General features: G+C 36.3%; 1 protein-coding gene across 2 annotated transcripts; it reads right to left on the reverse strand.

Moving 5' to 3' along the window:
- Window positions 1–482: 482 nt before the first annotated feature.
- On the reverse strand, window positions 483–24,527 carry LOC136256167 (sacsin-like). Of its 2 annotated transcripts, XM_066049110.1 has the most exons (4): window positions 24,353–24,527; window positions 18,785–18,876; window positions 13,972–14,230; window positions 483–13,304 (listed from the first exon to the last, which is right to left on the reverse strand). In XM_066049110.1, exons 1-4 carry the CDS (start codon window positions 24,384–24,386, stop codon window positions 730–732), a joined length of 12,960 nt encoding a protein of 4,319 aa, XP_065905182.1. In that variant the 5' UTR covers window positions 24,387–24,527; the 3' UTR covers window positions 483–729. The 2 variants fall into 2 exon arrangements, 1 of the variants encoding a protein (XP_065905182.1); XR_010701355.1 differs by lacking the exons at window positions 483–13,304; window positions 13,972–14,230 and adding an exon at window positions 18,559–18,735.
- Window positions 24,528–24,602: the final 75 nt, after the last annotated feature.

Raw genomic sequence — 24,602 nt, forward strand, 5'->3', positions numbered from 1 at the left:
AAATTTTTAAAATTACACATTCTGAGATCGAATTAATTTTAAGGACAACTTTTGAAAGTTGAGTGTGCTATTTTGAAAACAAGCTTAATCCAAGAAACTGAGTTAACCTGGGTTCCATCACTACCTAGGAATTTTTGGTAGTCATGTAGCTAGTTTAAAAATTAGACCACCTGAATCTAAGAGCATATTAAGGTTGTGTATATGCATTTTAATCCTGGAAACTTTTACATTACGTACTGGAACTTTTACAATACATACTAAACTGGCATTTTTGACAGTTTCGTGTGCCACTTTAAGAAACATGCTTAACCTAAGTACACAGTGTAGTTGTCATTCACAATTTTAGGGGGAATCTGAAATTATAGGGGAAAGTTCCCCACTTAACAGCCCTAGAACAATCACATGTAGGTATACAGTGAACTACAGTATATATTGCACATTTGTAATTACTAATATTAGCAGTTACGGTACCAATATACCAGTACTTTTTACACAACTGTTCATTCTTCAAGCAAGTAACATAATACAGTTATGACAACAAGCTACGCTGTCATTGCAATCAACATAATTATACATATACAGTAACAGATTTCTTTCTTTCTGCAGGGGTAACAATAAAAAGTACAATAGGCAATGCTAGCAAGACACATATTAACCTAGATCAACTCGTAGTAGAAGCAAATGTTCAAACCAAATTAAATGTGTGCATTTAAAGGAAAAATGTTTAGTTTAATTACCATTTTCTGTTACTTGCATCATAGCTTCATAAATTCTTGTTGCAGCTTCAAAGGCTTGTTTAGCTGTATCACTGACAAACCTCTCTCCTGGAACAGTTGGATAAGGGTAACGGTTAGGAAATCTAGTATCCAAATAAAAGTTCTCCAATAACTCTGCATCGCTAATATTAACTGAACAGCCTAACTGCACTAGCTGATGCGTTGGCAACACAAGGTTGTGGTTGTTTAAACTAACTTGTCCTAAGCCACACTTAGCATACATACCAGCTTTGAGGGACTTTTCTGCCACTTCATGACACATAAAGCAAGTGGCAGCACAGACTTTATCATGAGACACTGATGCAGTCTTTAGTACACGGAGAGCAGCATAGTCATACTCTGCCTGCTTGATCCATCTTTTGGCTTCATCAAAATCTTTGTGAGGATTGGGGATGTTCCACCCACCAGGCATTCCTCCTGCAGACATTCCACTATTTCTTGATCTAAATCTTCTGTGAGAAGAAGCTGTTTGATTCCACTGGTGAAACCGACTACTCCATGCAGAATTGTAAGCAGGTGTATCATGACCATCTGTCTCATCTACAGGAATTCCCCTCTCCATATTTTCAATAACTTGCTGCAGATATTGAAACTCAGCTGTAGCGTTTGGATTGTCAGGATTTTTATCAGGATGACATTGTAAGTACAATCGTTTAATAGCTTTATTTCGTTGGTCTTTGGGTAATGCCCATGCAGCCTTTACAGCATCTCTGATGCCTTTCTTACCACCAGTATATTTAGGCTCCTTAAATTGTGTGGTCTGCTCAGATGAACTTGGACCATCATACACATCCATTGCACTATCACTTGAAAATTCTGTATTCTTTGAATTTTCTTTGTTCAATAAAAGCTTGTAAATTTCTAAAACAGACACTTCTATTTGTTTTCCATGTCCAAGAGCTATTAGAAACCTTCGCTGCATCATTCGTTGCATATTGTCTTGTACAGTACCGTCACTAATTTGGTCTTGGATGACTTCATGCAAAATTTGTGCATAAACAATGTGTTCGTGTTCAATTTCATAACCGACCCATTCTTCAGGATTAAATATATTAAAAATGCTTTGATCTAGTCTCTCAAGGAAAATTTCAGGAATGTTATCACCCAAAGAAGGATTTTCGTTAATAGTTGTAGATGTTTCCAATTCAATAATGACAGCACCTGGCAAATTAGAGTTAACTGTTTGTAAAACTTCAGAAATTGATTTGCACTGCAAAATGTCACTAACAAAAGATGTCAATTCAGGTAGTTCATCATCATCTGTAACAGTAAAACAGTCTGTGGACTTCAAACGTAACTTTGAGCAAAGTTGTTTAGCAAGTTTTTGAAATGCAGTACGAGGATACAAATCTTGATCATTTCTCAGACTCAAAGTACAGCAATTATCAAGTGACTTTTCCAAAAAGAATTGTTTATCTAAAATACTATCCAATGGAGTAACACTTTCGCCAATACTTACTTTTGGTTGCACTTTTACACTACTCAAAAACTGCACAGTTAAATTGGCTTGAAATCTATTCAATATATCACTTACAATAGTTGGTGTAGGACCATGAATAGAGCAACTAGCAAACTTCTCAACTGCTTTCTTGAATTCACTGGAAAGCAATATATCTTTTACAATGGAAATATGAGGAAAGATGTTTTCTGCTGGTGTACAGTCAGTCATATCATACACTAGTGAGCTCTTTAAGCTTCGTAGTCCAAGTTCTTTTGGCAAAAATTGTAACAGTTTTTCAATTTTCCAATGTTCAACACCATCATTAGATAGCCAATTCAAATAGGCATATCCAGCAGGAAGAGGAAATGGCTGAGAAGTAACAACATCATTCACAAACAGTGTTGAACACTCTTTCAACCTGTTGTCTTCACTTAGAAGATATAGATTTTGCAGCTGAGATTTTATTACCTCTGTACTGTTTTCTGTTTGTTGCAGCAAAAGTATTAGTTGCTTTGTAGCTCTTACTACTATATGCTTGTTGTTCACATCAATTTCATTATCACCAATCAAATTTTTAACTGATTCCAAGATATGCTGAATATGGGACAGTTTAATAGATCGACATACTCCAACATTTAATAAAAAGCTCATTACACTGTTGGCTTCCTCAATGAGTGGATGCAAAATTGGGTAGTAGGGTGCCACTTCAATTGGCTCGACACACAGTACCTGCATTGGCTGCACTAAAGCATATTCTTTGAAAGTTGAAGTTGGTAGTTTAACAGGCAAAAACTTCAATTTTGATAATCGTGGTGCTAAACGACTACAGGCACGGTTAAAATCACCGTGTTTCTTTAGATCCTTTTGCAAGTACTCTAGCATTGTACAAACTATTTCTGGTAGTAAAGAGCTTTCAGGAAATGTGTTTCCACTGTGACGTATGAATCTGGAAAAACTTGCAAAATGGCTCATTGATAGGTTTTCTACATTAGAGAGCACATTTTCTAAAGATGGATGTAATACTATCCCTAACTGTTCCATTCTGTCAGCAAGAACTGGGGGAGGTCGATGTAAAAAATCAGTATGTAACTTGACTAGTGGCAAAACAGTCCACACAAGGTATTGATTTGATGTTGGTGAAGATCCTAAAAGCTTTGATAGAGTAATAGTAGAAGTGCCATGTTGTACTATATGCTCCCCCATTTTTTGCTCTTTGATGCAATGTAAACTTTTGTTTTCTTCTAAAATTGCAATGGGAATCTGTGAAACTTCCTTAAGGCATTCAGGTGAATGAATGTCCTTGTATATACTTACACCACCAAACAAAGGTTTTTTGAACAACGCCTTTAGCAACACAAAGGAACCATGTTTGATTTTACGAATGTCTCCACTGCTTGGTAAATGTTTACAAAATGATATATACTCTTTTGATGAAGGAGCAACTTTTAATCCAAAATACTTTAAAAAGTCCTTCCATTCTTCACCTCTCAAATCCACTGGAAGAAAGGAACATTCAGAACTAAATGCACTAAATACTGGCTCATTGTGATCACAGAATGATCCTATCCTGCACAGAGTTCCTGAATTATCCATAATACATTCTAATGACTTTAATGCATTTACAAATTCAGTTACTTTCTTATTATTGTTTGGTTGTTCCATTGCTTCTCTACAACCTAGATAAATGTTGTCCTTGATAAACTTAAGGTGATCTCTTTGTAAATTTGGATTTAAAATATAAAAGTATGGAAATATAAACTTGCAATAGATCTCATATTTATTGATGTTGTGCATTTTTAAAGTTTTAGATACATCCTTCAAACAGCCCCATGGAGCAGAAGGATCCAAAAATATCACATCTTCAGGAACACAATTAATCCACTGATCTATCCCAGCTGTGCACACATATTTGCTATTCCATATCCATATCTCTGAAGCCGAGGCAAGACTAACTAAATGACCATCAATTGTAGTAAACACTGGTAGTTGTGAAAGATGATTCCTGTTTATGTCAGATGAATATGAAATTAGTTTTAGAATATTAAATAAACAGTCCATTTCTGCCTTACTCAGGTATCGAAAGACGAATACATCATTCTTCACTAAAAACAGGTTGTTAAGAATATCTTCAGGATTAAACATGTTTGGTAAATCAATCCCTATGTCATCTAATGAATCATCCAAAATCTCATGTTCAAGCAAAGGTATGTGTAACTTAGTTAGAAGACTTTTAACCTGATCATCATCATTGTCATACTTACTTCTAGTTCTACTAAAAAATCTTGCTGAACTTCCCATAGGCTTAATGTCTGATAATGTTGAGTAAACCATACTATCATTTGCAGGCAGCAATGAAAATTGATTTAGCAATTTCTCACTGTGTACTCTAAAAGATCCATCATTTGTAATACATTTCGATACATCTTGAAATTGCTGAAAATCCATGTCTGAAAGAGAAGCTTTTTTTGCTCCATTCCATGTTGATGGCAGATTACTTGCTAAGATCGTTGCTATGCAAGTAAAATGACTACTTTTGTCAGAGTTAAACTTAAGAATATACTTACTATCAGGATGATAGAATTGTTGTAAACCTTCATGGATAAAATAATGCTTGCTGTTTGAAAATACTTTCCAACTTTCAGATGAAAGTATACTTGGACCATCAGATAAGCTGTGTAAATATTCATCTGCTGTAACTAACAATCCTAGAGAAAAGAATTCTTCAATACTTTCAAGTCTTTCTGTAAATTTGTGATCTTCTGTCATCAAAAATTTTAAAAATATAGCAAAATTTTTCACAGTCATGAATTTTGTACTTGAAATAACACAAGGGAGAAAATTTCCATTATATATCTGTTTACTAAACCTCCTGTAATACTTTGTTACTGATTCCTTTGAGACAGATGGCAATGGTACAATAGTTTTTACTTTGTTTACCTGTTCATGGAGGCTCCATGGGGTATCAATAAGGTTCATCCCAATACATAACAACACATTTTTAATATCACCACCCAAACGCTTTGGATGGAAGAAACATTCATCAGCTTCATCTGGTAGGTGCATATTAAACCATTTCACAGCACAAAATTCATTATCAAAAGAAAAAGAATCCAATAATACTCCACTAACTGGTAGATCATATCTAACAATTTTTGCCAGTATAGGAGCATTCAACAGACTAAGGGTTTCATATACATGGATACATAAAGTCAGCCATGGTTCAGTACTACACAGCTCGGTATTAGGAAAAAGTTTATAGAAACTATCCAACAACTGTGTTAAAGTTCTTTTTAACATAGGCCCTTTGTTTTTATTAATGCAATTGATTAAAAAGTGTGCATAAGACACAGCAATAGCTTCCAACAGATGTTGGTTCCATTCTCTACCATTACCACTATTCATCCAAATACTCTGACGATCAGAATGTAATACAAAGTGACCATGTATGTGAACAGGTAAATGAGTTTCACCAGGCAAAGGAAGAAAACAAAATGGTTTCCCACTAAACTTCTCAGCTATAACAGGAGCAGCAATTCCATGGCAAGGTTGACATTCCATATTTGATGGCTTCAGTAAATTCCAATTTAATTCTGGTTTATGAACATTTCCCTCTCCTTGTACCACTAACCAGTCCACATCTTCTCCTTTACAAGACAAGGTCATTGGAAAGAAAACCAACTTTGCATTATCAGTTTTCTTGACTAGTTTTTCTTCACCTTTTGAACTTTTCACTTCTATTTGCAACTTAACAGGATATAGTCTGAAAAAACTATCAGTAGATGAATTACTGATGACATAAAGCTTGACATCTTTAACACATCTAAGAAAGAGTAAAGCTTCTGCAGCTTTAGATACCCAATCATTTAAATCTTTTTCAAGTTTCTGTAGGTTTATTATTTCTTGAGAGATTTCAGAATGTTGTGCCATATTTTGTGTTAATCTCAGCGGAAGACGAAAAAGTGAGCCACCTTTTTTTAGCTCAGGAAAATGCCTTAAATCATTTTGGAGGTATGATGACTTCATATCTGGAAAGTCACGCCAAATCTTACTGATATGCTTGTACATTTTTCCTGCCTTTTTTCTTTTATTGTGGGCAATATAATGATGATGTGGGTCCAATATGCAAAGTTTTTGATTAGATATAAATGAAGGGCAATCTGTAAAATGGTACACAACATTAAATCCAATCCCATACTGCCCAATTGTGCTAGCATCATCTCTTTTATTGCCAAGACCAATTTTCTGAATGCCAACCAAATCATCATCACTGAATGATGAGTTGTTCCAAAATAGTAATGCAGGTCCTTGCAGATCTTTCCATTGCTCTGAAATAACTTTTTCATTGTTATGATAGCGTTTGTCCAGGATAACACACAGTTCAGTAGCTCCTGCATCATCTGCATTCTGAAGAAGTTCTTTCAAAATTGTTATATCATATGGATAATCCCTTAATATGTTACTTAACCTTTGTGTCAATTCTTCCTCTTGTCCAAATTCTTCTTCATCCTCATCTCCGGTAATCTCAAGGTCTTCAAGCAAGACACTTTTTACTGGATCTACACCAAGGTTAATTGCAATTACTCTTTCAACACAATCATGACAATAATTATACTCATTTTCAAGACTGCACCATGGTGCATCATTGTATTTCAGATCTTCACTGTTTTGAAGAACAAACTGTCTGTCTGGTAAGAAAACCTGAGTACCATCAGGTATAGTTTTATTAAGTTTTGGCAGAATAAGACGTATTACATCCTGGTATTCAGGAGGTACTGTATTTTCTCCAAACATATGTTTCACTTGACTAAGAGCTTCTAATAGTACTTCAACACTAAACTCATCTGTTACGCCTAAAAATCGAAGAATTGGATAAAGTGATTCTTCCAGATCACTAGGAACTTTGTAAAAGATAGGACCATTGGTTGTCCACTTAAAAGAGACATAACAAGGATGCAAGTATTGAGTCCCATCCCAAATACATGGTCTATTCTTAATACACGACAGAGGTTCTAATGAAAATTGATTGTTTTTATCATTCAGCTGTTTTCCCCAATATTTGTATACTTCTTTAGTAATCTGCTTAGCAGTTTTCAGCAAATTTGGTCCTTTATCTTTATTAACATGAAACCAGTCCAGCAGCTTAGCAAAATGTTTAGCAACATTCACATCATCAAGTTTCTTGTTGATTCCTAAAATGTCAATAATTTGGTCAGTAGCTGGGAATAATTTAGTGTCAAAAATAGCGACCTGTGATCCACATGCATATGCAGTATTTATTTGGTGTGTTAAACGCTTTGTCAAATTGGGTCCTGGAAGAAGTGTACAGGAACTCCCCTTCCACTCAATTGGATAATCGTTTGGTTCTAGCATAGCTGGTAAGAATGCTACTCTTTGTAATTCAGCTTTTATTTCACTTGGACAACTAATGTCAGCACTTAAATTACTTTGAATACAGTCAATCAATATAGTTAAATTGGTACATGCTAGAGTAGGATTCCAAGAATACCACCTTTGCATATGTTTTGCTCTGTCTATGATCATTTCCCAAGGCAACATTTTCATCATTCCAAGGTCTGATAAAGGAAGGTAAATGATACTATTTTGTTTAAGGAAAGCATCATCAGGAAACATTCCATCCTCAGGGGAATACAGTTTTGACAAATTGGATTTAGGACTTATAATGTCTTGTGGTCTTTTAAAAACCATTCCATCTGGAGAACAAGGAATGCATTTTGTGCACTTCATCAATTCTGGCATAGATTTGCAATGCTTTTTGTTAGCCAGAGTAATCAGTGAGGCTGTGACTATTGCTGTTTTGTCTCCTACTGGAACCATTGCTAAAGTACCATCCTGGTAAAACAATTGAATAAACTGTTCTTCCTTCATTACTCGTGTATTAAAATCACTTTTCCCAAGCAGCTTATTCCAAAACACATTGGGGAGGTCAATGACTGGAAGCTGTAACACATTAGCCACTTGAAGCAATGATGAATGCAAGGTTTCATCAAATGTCGCTGTTACTTGTAATATTGTGCTTGAAATAAATATACATTTCTCAAGTGCTATCCACGTATCAGTTATTGCAGACAAAAACAGTGTATGGCTATTTGAGGCAACAGAATCATAAAATTTAGTCACTAGTAATTTCCAAGGGTTGATTTCCCTCACGTCAACAGGCCATAAACAGTGAAACTTGTAATTAACAATTGCTCCACATCTTTGCATTTCTTTTAAACACAACAGAAGGTTAATATAGGCTTCAGTTATAACAGTTTCCATTAGTAATTTATTCCATTTTGATTCCTTTGTTGCAGCATTGTCATTGTCAGCTTTCCATATTCCACGACGGTTGGTCATGACTGCAAAATTACTACTAACATGAACTGGTAGTCCAGTCTCAATGTTGAGTGGTAGAAAACAGAAACACTCTCCCCTTACATTGGCCACACAAAGCTTTTGAGAGATATCATCATTCAATTTAACAGATACTGATGCTGTGCTGGGAATGTCTTTTCTGTCACTTGAACTTGTTTGCTGAGAGCTCGTAGCAATCAACCACTTTTCTACACTGGGTTGACATACACTAGTGGCGACATAAATTTTGCAAGATCTGTTGTAGGGTGTGCTATCTTTGCGCACAACCACCTCAAACTCTTTTGCAAACTTATCACCATCTGATTTATGGAATGACAACTTCTTAATGTTACGTAGAAACATCAACAACTTTGAACTTTTGCTTTGAACTGCTTTAATCATTGATAAAATTTGTGATGCTGTATAAACTTTGTTACATATTGCACTTTTATCTTTTCGTAGTGGGAAACGAAACAGTGTTCCATGGAAGTTTCTCTTGGGGTCAAATTCACATAGTCCTTTATAAGGAATCAACTGATTTGATTTTTTAAAGGCACGATGTTTAATGAAATTAATTTTAATGCCTGGATTAAATTCACTTTTAATTTCCTTACGTAGACACTGAAGTGTGGGATCAAACACAACTAGATGTTCTCCACTTACAAATGAAGGAACATCTGTTATGTTATAAACAGAGCAAAATCCAACTCCAAATTTTCCAATCTTCAGTGGTTTATTTATCTTGGTTTCCCCAGCTATTTTTCTTATGTTCTCAAAATCTTCTTCACTAAATTGAGCATTGTTGTAGAACAACAGTGCAGGACCATAACTGTTAGCCATTCCAGGAAAGAAGAGATGGTTACTATTATGTTCCCTTGAGTCATAATATATTGCTACTTCTGTAGCTCCTGCATCATCAGCATTTTGTAACAACTCTTGAATCACACTAGTGTCTTTATACTCCCTCAGTATTCTGTTAAGACGAGTAGTGAGTTTTTCGGACTGACCAGCTTGTTCAAAACCAAACTCCTCAGAATTGGCAATAGATGTATTGAGTGGATCCAACTGTAGCTTATAAATCATGTCATAACTGATGGATGGATGAACCAAGAAATGATCTTTTGCAATATCAGCAAGTGCTTCTTTATCACCTTTCAACCATTCTAAATCTTCATTCAAAAAGTTTACTTCCTTAGCAGGCTTAAGAACTAGTTTGCTATCAACTTTGGAATCCACTGGTACAAAAATGTTGTTATGCATTTTCAGCAATTCACCACTGGTAAAATTCCTACACAGCCACTGTAAAATTTCTTTCACCAATGGTAAGTCCCTGATAGTAACATTGCCTGTGGTGTTCATCTTTGTCAACACAAACAACACTTCGTGTACTGTGATCTTATCTTTGGCACCAACAAAACAAAACAATGACCTGTACTGCTGAAGATCACTAGGTAAGATATACCAGTAAGGCTCTAGTTTACCTACAGTCATACACTTCTCATCAAAAGAACAAGCCACTACACTAGGTAGTACAAACTGGTTATCACTGACTTGTACTACTTCTGACTGACTTAGTTGTTGCCAATACTGACTAGTAGAATTATTCTGTGCTGCTCTCTGAAGATAAACATACAACTGGGATAAAATGGATTTAAACTTTGCAATTTCAATTTCTGACCTGTGAGTAATCAAATCCAGCAATTGCAAAATCATCGCATCTACTGGTACAGTTTGTGGAATGTTTAGTGATGCTATCAACTTTACTGACAGTGTCCCCTCATACTGAAGAATCTTTATCTGTGAACCTATCAAGTTAGGAAGTTTCTTGTGTTCTTCTGGTGAACTACAGGCATGTAAACTTTGAGCAGACACAAACTGACTACCACTAGACCCTTTCCAACCAAGACATTTTGGATAACCTTTAGGTGGTGTTGTAATAACAGGTAACCATTGTAGAGAATGAAGGGTTTGATCTACTGGACGATTATTGTAGTACTGATTCAATAACTTACTACCAGTAGGAGCAGACAAAAAATCCAAAAGTTTGGTTGCTCTCTTAACTTCAACAATTTTATCAACATTCTGCTTACAAATAAACTGGGCAACCATAATAATGTCTAATGTTGTTAGACTTGTAGAAACCTTCATTCCAAGTTGCTTCAAAATGTCAAAGTATTTGTTTGTAAATGGATGTACTGGGAATACATTGTAACCATTGTATAGTCCCTCTAGTATGGAATCTGTTGGATCAAATGTTTCACTAGGAGAACAAAGAAGACCATTTTCATCAGTTGGTAAAAACCTCAGTGATTGAAACTTATGAAAGAACAGATCATCATCTATTTGGTTAACCAAACTATAATACTCTTGCGGCTCGAGTAACATTGATGTAATCTTTATTACATCATCTCGTTTGTACTCATTTCTGTCAAGAGCAGGCAAAATAAAATGACTGATTATCTCTGATTTCTCAAATTTCCGACACATATCAGGCAATGTAGATATTACGCGACTGACCACTGTATCACTGCAACATAATACCAATGGTGATTTTGGTATATAAGGTAGATAGTTACTGGGACATTGTGGTCCTGCGATAAGTATAGTACTGTTTATTCCTTCCAAAATACATCGAGCACTAACTAAAGATTGCAGTACACTAGTTTTTAAAACACGAAATATTCGTAGGCTACATAACACAGACTTTTGCTCATCTTCTAGTGCCAATTCATGCTGAAACAAGAATTCTCTTAATACATCAGCTTCTTTATTTGTGAACACAACATCTGCAAAATATGTATGCCGTGATGAAAGACTCAAGACAGTTGATGGTGATAAAGTATGGACATAATCATCAAGTTCAAGATGATTAAAAAACATGAAATCCTCACTGCAACTTACACAGCAGCCTAGCTTTCCTATAGCACTGATTAATTCAGAATTATGAATTTCAACTTGATTGCATTTAATTACTTGTGAACAACCTTTCAAAAGCAATGGCACGATTCTGAAAGCTTCGGATGTCTGGCTATAACTGTGTGGAACCAATGGGATACTGATGAAATGTGACAAGGGGTGTTTCTGTATCCATTTCCAAAATGATTCCAGCCAATGTTTGTCAAACTCCTTTATCCCAGGTTTCCATTGGCAATAGCCATCATCAAATAAGGAGAGATCCTTAAAGATTGCAGCAATGGTTTCTAATTTTAATACTCGTAGTTGGGTAAATGCGCTTTCAGCTAGGATTTTCAATTGATCATGTAAAAATCTATCTTCAACCTCTAGGCTTACTAAAATGTTCTCCTTAGCAACCAACAACTTTGACTCTACAAACTCAGCATCACAAATATAAACTTTATCCTTAGCATCACTTTCATTAAAAGTTATAAATGTGCTGCTTACTACTGGAAGCAAAACGAGACCATAGAGGTCATTGTAAGCATCATCATCATCATCATCAAGACAGTATTTAAGCAGTTCAATTTTGTCTGTTCTGTTGATGCTAACATAACTTGTAGGGTTCTTTTTGAGGATTTGTCTCACCAAGAGAGGAGTAATTGTGGTAAATGGATATGCTTTAATGTACTTGACTGCTTCCCATACTTTGTCAGCAAACCTTACAACTATTTTATCACAAGCAATAAGTACATTGATGACAACCTGTGGAAAAACACCAACTTCTGGAACTACGAGCACAGATGACTGCAGCTTAACCCATCCACCATTTTGTGACCAAAATAATTGGCTATGTATCAAACATGAAAACAAAGCCTCTGAAACATCTTTCCAGTTCGTTTTATTAACAATATATGCACTGGGCCAATATGAATAAAACTCTTCAAAGTTGCAGTCATCCTTCAAAGTGCTGAGACAGCTTTCATAACACGATGGAAGCATTTTGGACAGTAGTAGTTTATTCCACAAAGCTCCATTGTCATTCTTCATATCAGAGGTCATCCATTTCAAATGACGACGGTCCTTATTCAACCCAAAGGTACCATGAACACAAACTGGTAATGGTGGATTAACATCTTCACTGTCCGGAAGAGGCAAAAAACAAAATAATCTGCTTGGACAATTGGAGGTGAGTGGCACAGCTATACCGATCCAAGGAAGACTGGTGACTTCATCAGAGACTTCCATTATTTCTCTGTTGGCAGAGCCAACCTGATGTATGACAAGCCACTGACAATACTTTTGCTTGCTTAACTTAACATCATGGATATAAAAGTTGACCATATATTTTATGTGTGGGAATGTAACACTACACTCAGCATTGGCATGATAGTGGGCAATTTCTTGAAAGAATTTACTCTTTGCATTTCTTATGAATTCTCTACTAGCTTTCTCAGCTTCAACTGAGAAAACTTTAGTTATATCTCCACTATCACTAATATAGTACACTTCAATCTGTTCAATGTATCTTAAAAATAATAACAAAATTTCAGCATCATTCTTTAAAGCATCCAATAGGGACTTGAGGTTTTCAATGCTGTATAACTTTTTTGAGAGATCTGAAGGTTGGTTTCTGAGTGGAAGTCTAATCATAGTCCCATTATATTCACCAGATGTACATAGGCTACAAGGATCATTAAATCTGAAAGGAGAACGCAAGTCACTACTTTGAAGATTTTGGCTTGTAAGCTTGTATTTGTGCCCAGGATCTCCTTTCCAAATCTTCTTTTGCGGATCCATAAAACAAAGCCATTTTCCACTAAGAATAACTGGAAGATCTACAATTAATACAATGAGCAGAATACAAGTTAACAATAAAACAGTTAATTTTATGTACAAACATATAAATATGTGTGTGTGTGTGTGTGTGTGTGTGCGTGTGTGTGTGTGTGTGTGTGTGTGTGTGTGTGTGTGCCATCTACATACGTATGTACCTATCTACGCATGTCATTTGTCTATCTATACATCAACGTACCTGTACGTACCCTGAATATTTGTCTGCATGCATCCATGTGAGCAAACTCATTATGTGGAATAAAGGCTAAACGAAGCCTGTATTAAACTTCTGTAGGTAAGCTTTGGTCTGAGGTGGTCTCTTCCACCAGTTTTAATTACAACTCTTTACAGACTTTGTGAACTGCCTTCCCATTGGGATAAACAGATGTAACACTCAGGCTACTCAAAATAGTATATCCCTTTGAATTGTCCCCTTTTTACGAGTACAATATGGGAGAGTAGCCTAGTCTAGAGAATTTTCATAAGAAAGCACAATAGACAAACTATAAAACAGATAAGAAGACACTTTTGTGTGTGTAATTTGTAATAAAAAAAATTGTTTTAAGCTGTACTTCCTTATTAGTGCATAGCAACGTAATTACCTAATTATGAAATGATTGGTACAAAACGAATGGAACAATGGACATAGATCAATTAAATCTTGATTACCTGTGACATGAAAAACTGAATTGAATCCAATTCCAAACTTTCCAACTTTGAATGGATCAGAGCGTTTGTCACTTCGTTTCAGTTTCTGTATATTAGTCCAGTCTTCATCAGTAAATACTGCATTATTGTATGCCAACAATGCTGGTCCCTGGAACTTTGCCAGTAAAAGATGTAGGGGGTTGTTTTGGCCATGTGATCTCTCATCAATGAAAAACTTCACTTCAGTAGCTTTTGCATCATCAGCATTTTGTAAGATTTCCTAAATAGGGGTTAAGAGCATTACATTCTTCATCTACCACTGTATGTACGTACGTACATTAACCTTATACATGTGCAGTACAAAATCAAGAAAAGAGCTACTATAGACACAATATTTGCACAGAAAACTACCAATCATGCTGAAAGCAACACTCTACCACTCAAAGCTGCTAAATGTAGTATGCATTGAGATTGTACTCTCTTGGGCAGGTCCCCTCAACGCATCAGGTATGGTCTGTTTGTTCAGTAAATTAAAATAAATCAATGAATAAATGTGACTGAATTTGACAAAACCCGGCTTCGACGCACAAAGCTTCGTTAGGAGATATGGCGATTTTAAGTAATCATTATGTAATAACTTCCCAGTGCCTACAGCTGTGCAAACAAAATTTGCACCAAGTATACATCTGTTTACTAGCTATCACTGAGTGGGTATATACATTTCTGATACCCAAAATTAGCCCTGTTTTGGGCAGCTTTTCTCGAGCGGGTAATAATATCACAGGTGGTAGTAATAGGGTGGGAGGGTGGGGGGCAGTGGGTGGGCTTAATATAGGGGTATAAAATGAAGCTAAAAGACAATTGGAATCCAGAGGCCAAGTTTGGGCTCTCCATGGCCCTCCATGGCCCTCAAATCACTACAAATTGACTGAGAACACTATTGGTGAGCTCTCTGTGAAGTCCCCGCTCACTACACACCATTATCACAAAGCCATGGCCATTCAATGGCACCAATCTCCCACTCGTGGTATTGACAGGGTCGGAAGAAAGCTGCCACAGAAACCAGATTTGACAGTCCTGAAGGAAGTACAGTGTGGAATATGATAGTGTATTAGGCCAGCAATCCATTTCTGGTAAAAATGTAAGTTTGATTTTGTGTGTGTGGAAGCCTTGTTATGTGAAATCCGGTCACAAATGACCATATCATAAACAGCATTAAGAAAAATGCAAATTGGTCTATTGAAATTCGTCCCCCAAATAATAGTTATACTAACTCAAACATACTTCAGTTTAGGACTGCACCGATTCTAGTATCGGTATTGGTATCGGGCTGATACCGCTGTTTTCATGAAGTACCGGAATCGGCCATTATATTGTTGCAGATACTGATTCTTATCACGTGCGAGAATAAAATGACGTTCGTTTGTACTTGCTATATTTTAATGTCACAGTTGATGCCTAAAAGCATCAAGTATAACACTATAGCTAACTACCAGCAAAATTACTGATCTATGCTGAAACCTACGTGTAAAAATGCTTTACTGAGAAAAATCGATATACTCTAATAGAACAGTCAATAACTCTAATAGAGCAATCAGGTAGAAGCGACTGTTTCAGGATTACAATAAATCATTTTGTGTTTTGTAAGCACCATTGCACTGTTATCTACACTTCTCCAGAAGAATACTGGAATATCCACTGGTTTGCATTTCAGTGATTTCCTCTTTTTTTTGTAAATCTTGACTGGTTACTTCATTATAAACATGAACCATACTGAAAACGTGTACAAGAATACCATGAAATGTACTATATAATAAATGTGTGCACTATGAAGTAGCTACTTAAAGGTACTTGGTATCGGTACTTGTACTTGCAGATATTTCCCAGCTGAGTACTTGGTATTTGAAGTATCGGTGAAAAGTGTAATCGGTGCAGCCCTACTTCAGTTGATTTACTTCAAATTTGGAGGGCAGTAGAAGCATTATACAGTACATTTACAGTTTACTTTTCATACAGATCAGATGTGGGTTGTGCATGATTTTAAAAACTGCAAAAGCAATTTTTTTTTGTCATGACTACAGGGTAAACTCAGTAGATTGACTAGCATATACGTATGTATATAGGAGTATCTTATGGTGGTTTGAAAAGAATCGAGATAAAGACCATAAAATTATGATAAAAACACCAACCATGTGTATCAGGCGAGCAATCTTGTTTCATAAATACAATTTATTGAGTAATCTGAGAGTAAAACTGTGAGCTATAATGCAAAAACCAACTAGCATGATCAAAATACTCTAATAGTGCAATCATCCTATTACAACAGTCAGCTCCAGTACACGTCACAATTTAGAGAGTTAAACTGGTCACCCTGTAGAAAGTTTAGCTACATTACAACTCTGTCACCCTATAGGAAAGTTTAGTTACATTACAAGTCACTCAGCAGAAAGTTCAAAGTCTCCCAGTCACCCTTTAAGAGAATTAATACATGAAGTAAGTAAGTACACAGTCTTCTTATACAATAGTTTTTGTTTGTTATACTGAATAGTCCCCACACTTAGAACAGCCTTTGCTATAAACGGCGCCCTCAATTAGTGGCTGTCCTTGAATGCTGATTTTTAGACACTAGGCTAATAGTAGTCACAGTGTTTAACCAAGTGAGTATGGTATCACAGAAATCTGATTTCTTGGTTAACATGATATACGTACGCACATCTAGCTGTTCAGTTAACGGGATTATACACTCTGCCTTAATTAGATATATGCACAGTTAAGTGAGAATATGTCACATTAACATCTCAGAATGAGTGCGATGTGTGTGATATGTATGTACATTGACTTTTCCCTTTAATCTGAGGTGAGAAAGTGGTACATAACCAGTTCAAAAACACACAAATACTGGAAATAAAGTGCTAGATGGTCCAAAAACTCCTTATGTTGCTTACATTTGACTGTTGGAAGTCTTAAACAAGTATGTAGCCTGCCTGCTGATATTACTCTGTAGGTCTCATCACATAGTACTTCACAATACTAGGAAGGATAGAACTTTGAATTACTGGTAGGATATGCATTTTGAGTAACCAATTGCCTGTTCCTTTATATACTGTACTCCTATCATCCTATTAAATGTGATAATATTGCTGAGTGGCTTAATTCAGGTGCTGAGTGCTCCAGTATTATTTGGAAAACTTATACTATACCAACTGCACTGTTGTAACACAGTAAACATTATAACCACATCACTTAACTACTTGCCATGTGGACTTGGTTGGTTGTGATCAAGATGCTCTAATAAAGCAGTCACCCTAATAAAGCAGTCAATGGAATTTGTCATGTGTGGATATATAGTGCTTTTAAATGAAAGGATCCCTAGTTTTTGTTTTAGAATAGAACAGTTGCGCAAATAATTACAATAGATGCACTTAGAAAAACATGTGGCAAAAATCCATTGGCACAATGCATAAAAAATTGCATATTCGAGTCTACTGCCATAGCACAAGTATGGATAGCTTAACCACTATAGTGTTACATTCATCTATCATAAGGTATTAATATACTAGAAGGACGAGAGTGTAGCGGTCTGGTTTCTGAAATTATGATAAAATTCCACCTTTTTTTGCTGGAGCACTCACGAAGCCAGATGCCTATTCACGTTAATCATTGTGTTAAAAGTAGTTTTCTGACACAGTTATGAAGAAAGAAAGCAGTTTAGCCTTGCCATACCCACTTACGAGTGGACCTGTTTCAAAAATGAGTGGGTGAATACACGCTATTTTAACCATGTAGCCAGAACGCAGACCAGCTATGCCTTCACTACTCTAATATGTTAGTACCTGATAACAGATGATCATCAACACCGACGTAGTTTGGCTGCTAGCCACTCTACAATAGCAGGACAATGAAACATGCAATTATCCCAGCACCTGGCTGTACAATGCCACACGTTTTGCCACACATTTCAGTTAACTGCCACACCTATGATGTCACATGCAACCGCTCTATAACAACACTGCCAGTAGACAATTTATAGTTCCGAAACAAGTGGATATTACAGATAGCTGTGTGGAAAAAAAAACCATACTTCAGTATAAAACAAATTTTAAGCCACACTAGGGACCTTTCCACAAAGTGTTCCACATTATACCACTTGTTTAAGTACTTTAAATACATGCATTCAACAGTGTACCAGACATGGGGCCAAGTACATTTAAAAGTACTTAAGTAAAGTACAAGTACTTTTGAATTTTCCAAGTACAAGTACAAGTACTCCTGCAGCAATTAAGAGAGTACTTAAGTAAAGTACAAGTACATTAATATACGCTATATTCAGTGTATTGTAGTATGTAAGTGTGCCTAGGGGGGTTGGTTTTTGCCAACCATTCACTCTCTTAAACTCTTAAAATGCACTGACTTGAACAGCAGCATTGTTTTTGTTTGCCAGAATGCTATGACGTCATTAATCGTGGCAACATATACAGAGTAAGGTTGGGGAAGGCAGTAGAAGAATCGCAAGAAGTTGTAAATTGCACCTTCATACAATTTTGCTATTATCATTGTACACCTTCTGTGTACAAACTACGTTAAATGTTTGCAGTACTTACAAGTACTTAAAAGTACTTTAAGTACTCAAGTACTTAGCAAAGTACTTGAGTATAAGTACAAGTATATTAGGGAAATTAAGAAAGTATTTAAGTAAAGTACAAGTACTTTCAAATCTGTACTTAAATGTACTTAAGTATAAGTACTCATGTACTTGGCCCCATGTCTGCAGTGTACAGCTCCTAACTGTATATTATGTACATTACACATTTATATATATATGTACATACTGTACCTTAAATATTTGACCATCTGGGTACTCTTCAAGGATTTCCTTTATCTCAACAGTAAGTGGAACTTCTTCTTGTCCAAAAGAACCCTCCTCATCTACACAATTTCATACACTTTTTCAAAATGGTAAATACAAGACCAGGAAGGTGTATACTGATAGTTGTACGTATTGTATTGATGGTTTAGTGGTGGCCACAAGCCCTGTTTAAGTAATCAGTGAGCTTTATATCTAATATGTTATGCCAGCCTACTGGTCTCAACCATAGCAAAGTGGTACAATGTACTTATAACCTATTAGTGTGTTTGTGGTTTGCATGTATTTAAGAGTACAACAAAAGTAAGTCAGGTAAAACATATCACCATGCATACATCAAATTAAAGGATGTCTGTATCTATGTGTGTATGAAAATAATGCCAGTTTAATATGATCTATACTAAGGATATGGTCCCAGGGTAAAAAAAGTTGCAAAATCAGTGGTGGCGGTCAAGAAATGGCTGCTATGATGATCATGCTGTATAGTAGTAGGGATCGGGGGGGAGTAGGGCATGACCACATGCACTACGGAACGCTCACAAAAATATATATTTTAAATACTTGTTGAAATTAATACATCGTACAAAAAAAACACGATTGTATTGTAATCATTGATGACCACTGTTACTGTTGATGTGAAAGTCGTCACCGCCACACATCGTCATCGTTGTAAGTCTAATTACTCCATAACAGCAGCGTTTTTCCAATCGTGAATCACACCATTGCACACAACAAACTAAGTAGAACTAAAATATGTATTAATCCCCTTCCTCTACTTTTTGTACAGGGTCTATTCAGCTCATGTGAAATACTTTCAATACTTGCACAATGTTATTATGTATTCACGTGCATTTGTCCTCCCCCCGAGTAGGGATCATGGATGGTTTGGGTTTTCCTGCCATAAATATCTATCAAAAACTACTTTCACAACTTGGCCACATTGGTTTGGTATAGCCAAGCCTAAAATGTGCACTCTAAGTGACCCAAACTACTTATCATATTCAAGCCAAACTTGGAACCAAGACGTGCCTTTATACCCCCATCTGTGTGCCAAATTTCAAGGTAACTGGATATAGCATTCGCGTTTTATGGCAGTTTTGTAAGTGTGCAAAAAGAGGAAGAAAAATAATACATAAGAAAGAAAAAAAGAAAATGAAGAAACTAAGCCGTATTTTGAAGTCACATATCTCAGGAAAGCTTGAAGCAATTGTGCTCAAATTTGGTATGTGGAGTATTGACGTTGGCAGGCATGTCCACAGTAAAAATCATCTTGTTTCGTAAAGATAGCACAGAGCTACGAATATTTTAAAAATCACTTTTTTTTCTTCTTCCTGTCAATATACTCACAGTGTTGAGCACCGGCTGCTTGGCCGCACAACACACAACCATGCATCTTGATTAACAGACTGAAGAAATGTGCATTTATAGATGCAGGTGGTCCCTACAGCGTAGCTGCTCAATTTTAAAATCCTGTTTAGGGAAGTGTCTTCCCACTGTTACATATTTTCTCTAGTGACTTTGTTCAGAATATGCCATTGCATCATACAGTATATAGTGGAACCTTGATTATCTAAACTAATTGGGGAGAAAGGGTGTTCATATAATCAAATAGTACGTAAAATCAAACTTCCATACATGTTTTTGCTAAACTACTCTAATAAAGCATACACTTGTTGATAAAATACTCTAATTGAGCAGTCAATTTGGTGTTTGGATAATCAAGAGTTCGGTGGTCAGATAATCAAGGTTCCACTGTAGTTAGGGATTATGGAAGTTTCACAAAAACAGTATTGACCAGAAATCATACCTTCATGGCGCCTTGGTAGTATCGGTTAGGTAGAACTAAGCCCAAAAGTGTGTTTAGTACGAGCTGAAACATTTCCAATAGGTTGCTATGAAATTTCAATATTTTTTCTATTCAGTGGAATTTTCTGCTGACTGACTAATTACATAATACCTGCATGCCTGTAACAATAGCAAGGGGATCATGTACACCTGAAGATATACTAGCGGACATTTAATCCCTAATTTGGTCATGAGTGTATGTGACCAGATCTGTGAAAACCCAACATAATCATACAAGCCTAAATTTACAGTACAAAGAATTGAATGCAATGAGTGAAAACTAGCATACTATTAATAATGTTTTTGAATGCTTTGTTCTTAGTGAAGAAATGGCCTAACAATAAAAACCTGGATATCATCTTATTTGCCTACTCAAGAGTAGCTCGAAAATCTTCATTTCATTGCGGTATGTGTAAGGATGTGGAAGTTACTGGTGTATGTTTACGTCACGTTGAAACAAAAGTATGCATTCGATCTTTCTTCACTAATTTCACATTCATATGTAGTGAAGAAAGGTGATACAAGGAAAAACTTACCCAGTAGTCGATTTCCCTACTCATGGCAAACCGGATGGTATAAATTTCAACTCCGTGTGTCATTCTGTTCGTAAGATACAACAATTAAAGTGATGCCTGTAATTTATTCTCCACTGTACAGAACAATTTTTTCTGTTGTTGTTGTTGTTACTTTGTAGGGTTGTAACTCCCAAATTTATTGGCACATTAGACTGAAACTTTGCCAGAGCATGCATTTGTCTAAGTTAGGGCTGAAATGGATATCCGTATTATTTGCATATCTGTAATTTACTATCCGGACACTACTTTGAAGCCAACCAGATAGTAAGTGATTTATCTGTCTTTCAAGAAACCAACTGCACATTACGAGATGAATCATTTTCACCATGGAGAGTTAGCTAAGGTACGTAGTTTTACGTGAAGTTAACAGCTGTCTGGTAAGTTAATCAGCTTGTTCGTAACTGACCACACCCATCACTAATGATTGAAGCGCAGTTGTGAATGTTGCTGAAGAAGTTGTAGCAGAAGAGATATTGCCTTTTAAAGAGTTCTTTACGACTAGTTGTACCTTGAAAAGGGCTTGTAGCAACTGCTACATCTTGTATTCATATTTTCTCTAGCTACCAATCTTGTTACAGATAAATTCCATTAAGTGCAAAGTATTAAACACTGTAACATTATCACAATCACTTTGTTCTTATATGAATATTATAGTGCTAGCAAAATAAGGATGTTCACAATAAACTATAACGTGGTTTTCAAGTGATGATGTCACTATCTGTAGGATATCTGAATAGGTTTTGTTCAGGATACCAGTTGCTATCCGTTTCAGCCCTAACCTAGTCTAAGTAGATTATAAATATTTAATTAACAGGAATTTGAAAAATGTGTAATTGTGTTGCAGATCCAGTCACATATACAAATCAGGGATTAAATGTCCACTAGTATATACATTTTCAGGTGTAGGCTACCTCTATTGTTTCACTACTTTATGACCACCATAAATCGAACTTAAAATTCTTTATTTGTGCCTTGTTACCAATGGGGGTTGTTAACCTGTTGAAAAGGTATGAAACCAACAGAAATGGTAGCTACAAAATGCTTGACCACTTGAGAGAGACGGCCACCCACAGTGGTTGGATTCAATCACATAGGCCACAGATTGAGTGTGTTAATGACGTATTCTGTATATGATGTGAGCTTCACAATCACATATAAAACCATTTTGTGATTAACCTGATTTGTGATTTGAAATCCATGCCATGGTTACTGTAATGCAATTAGTAAAGTACAACAGGGTTCTCAAGGACAATGATTCATGATTATTGTAAGTCTATGTGAGCTTGTAATGTTTTAGTGACCAATTTGCAATCAGTTCAGTTGGTTATGCACCTATCAATATTAAGCCCCACTACCCCCTCCTGTATGGGTGTACATGAGAGAATAAAGGAGGGATTTGGAGCAGTTAGTGATTGTTCAAATATTTGTAGCACTTGCTGGACTTTACCGGCTATGCACCTACCACAAGATGACCTGTTTCAGTACACCGGGCAACTTGTCATGCTCCGGGAAATTGATTTTTGGAAAAATCAAATCCCCACCTTTACTCCACTGTTGCCCCAGGAGGGTGGTGGTGGGAGATAACATTGATAAGTACATTAGCATGGGAAGAAATTGCTCATAATTTATTGATCACTAAGTACCGGAGTGAACAATGTTTCTTCAAGCACACCATTAGCTTGAAGAAACATTGTTCACTCTCCTAGGGCCAAAGACAAAGTGATGGGCATGTTTCAGAAAGCATTGTATTAAACCAGCAAACATTAGTAGAGTCTAACGTTTTAAAGCTTTCAAACAGTAGGTATTGGCTTGCGTATGGACTCACACGTGCAAGCAAATTGTGATGTATCTCAGCAATCCTTACAGCTATCGAAACAAAACTTTAGTATTTTATAGTACACAAGTAGGGTACTTAGGTACTTAAACCGTAGCCTGATTGATTTCTATTCCATCCTTCAGTAGCAGATTAAAAATGAAGTGTCCGGAATACCCAGCTGTTTGGAAACTCCCTTACTTTTTTTTTTCTTTCTTTGAAAGAAAGAAAGGTTTATTATGATAATAAAAAGGTCTTCGCACTCAAACAGTGGGCAGATAGGCAAACTCTGACCAATCCTGTACATGTGATGATGGAATTGTTGCCATTACAGAAGCAGCATTACCACACTGAACATCAATAGCAACCTTCTGAATTAATAATTGGGTGGTCCTATTATCACCAGACTGTTCCATTACCAGTGTTGGGAGTAACGCGTTAAGTAATATTATTACTTTTGTGGTAACTAAGTAATATAACGAAATACGCTATAAAAACAGGTAATATAACTCAAGTTACTTTACTTACAAATTTAATGCGTTACCTAAGTAATATAGTTACTGTAACGAATTTAATATTACGTAATATTATTACTACAAGTAACGAAGTTACTAATCTCGTTAGTAATCCACTGAGTAACGCCTAGCCACAACGAAGTAATGAAGACTACTGAATGAAGCTTATTCACCAGCTTCTTACTTATAATCAAGACCTGCACATTGTCCAACAACGCAATCGTGTCACGTGATAAGGTGGTAGTTTCAAACGTGACAGCTTAAGGCTGTGGGCACAAAGTAATATAATATGTAATATTATTAGTTACTTTATTTTATTGGTAATATGTAACTGTAACTAAATAGTTCAGCTGCAAGTAATATGTAATATGTAACTAGTTACTTTTACAAGTAACTTGCTCATCACTGTCCATTACCTGGGAACCTATCTGCTTCACTGTAATGAGCGTGCACATGATCCCCAAGCACCCAGGGTCTCAACACATAGAGGGGAGGAGTGAAATGATGGTATCAGAGAAGAATACTTTCTGAACTTAGCTGACTCTGCAGAGTTTGTCAGCCGGTTGGCACCAGTTGCAAGTAGATAAATTAGATGGGGCCAGGGTGTCTGAACAGGTAAAATCTCAGAGCAAGGGTAAGCTCCGTGACCAAGGAATCAATGCCCCCCTTACTTATCTTAGTGTGGTCACTTTATACAAAAACGACGCATTTACTGAGCTAGCTTATGAAAATAAATTGAGGCGATTAATTAACGTTCCTACTCATCTAACATTAATTCAAAGATTTTCACCTGAATCAGAGTCGGTCTCCATCACCGATTCCATCAGTCTTTTAGCGCTGATAATTATCAATCGCTCAACTTCAGTTTCGCTCTCTGCCTTGGTAACGAAGTAGTGTTCTTGATTACGCAGTGTGCGGTGCGTACCGACGTCACTGTATAGTATACTCCTTTGTGTCCAATCTTGTTATGTTGTTAGTGGAGGTAGGGGCGTGCAATGCGGTTACGCGGTGATGTGTGATAAGGTAAATTAAACTCGGCG

The sequence above is a fragment of the Dysidea avara genome, chromosome 5 (assembly GCF_963678975.1).
Source record: "Dysidea avara chromosome 5, odDysAvar1.4, whole genome shotgun sequence".
NCBI lineage: Eukaryota > Metazoa > Porifera > Demospongiae > Dictyoceratida > Dysideidae > Dysidea > Dysidea avara.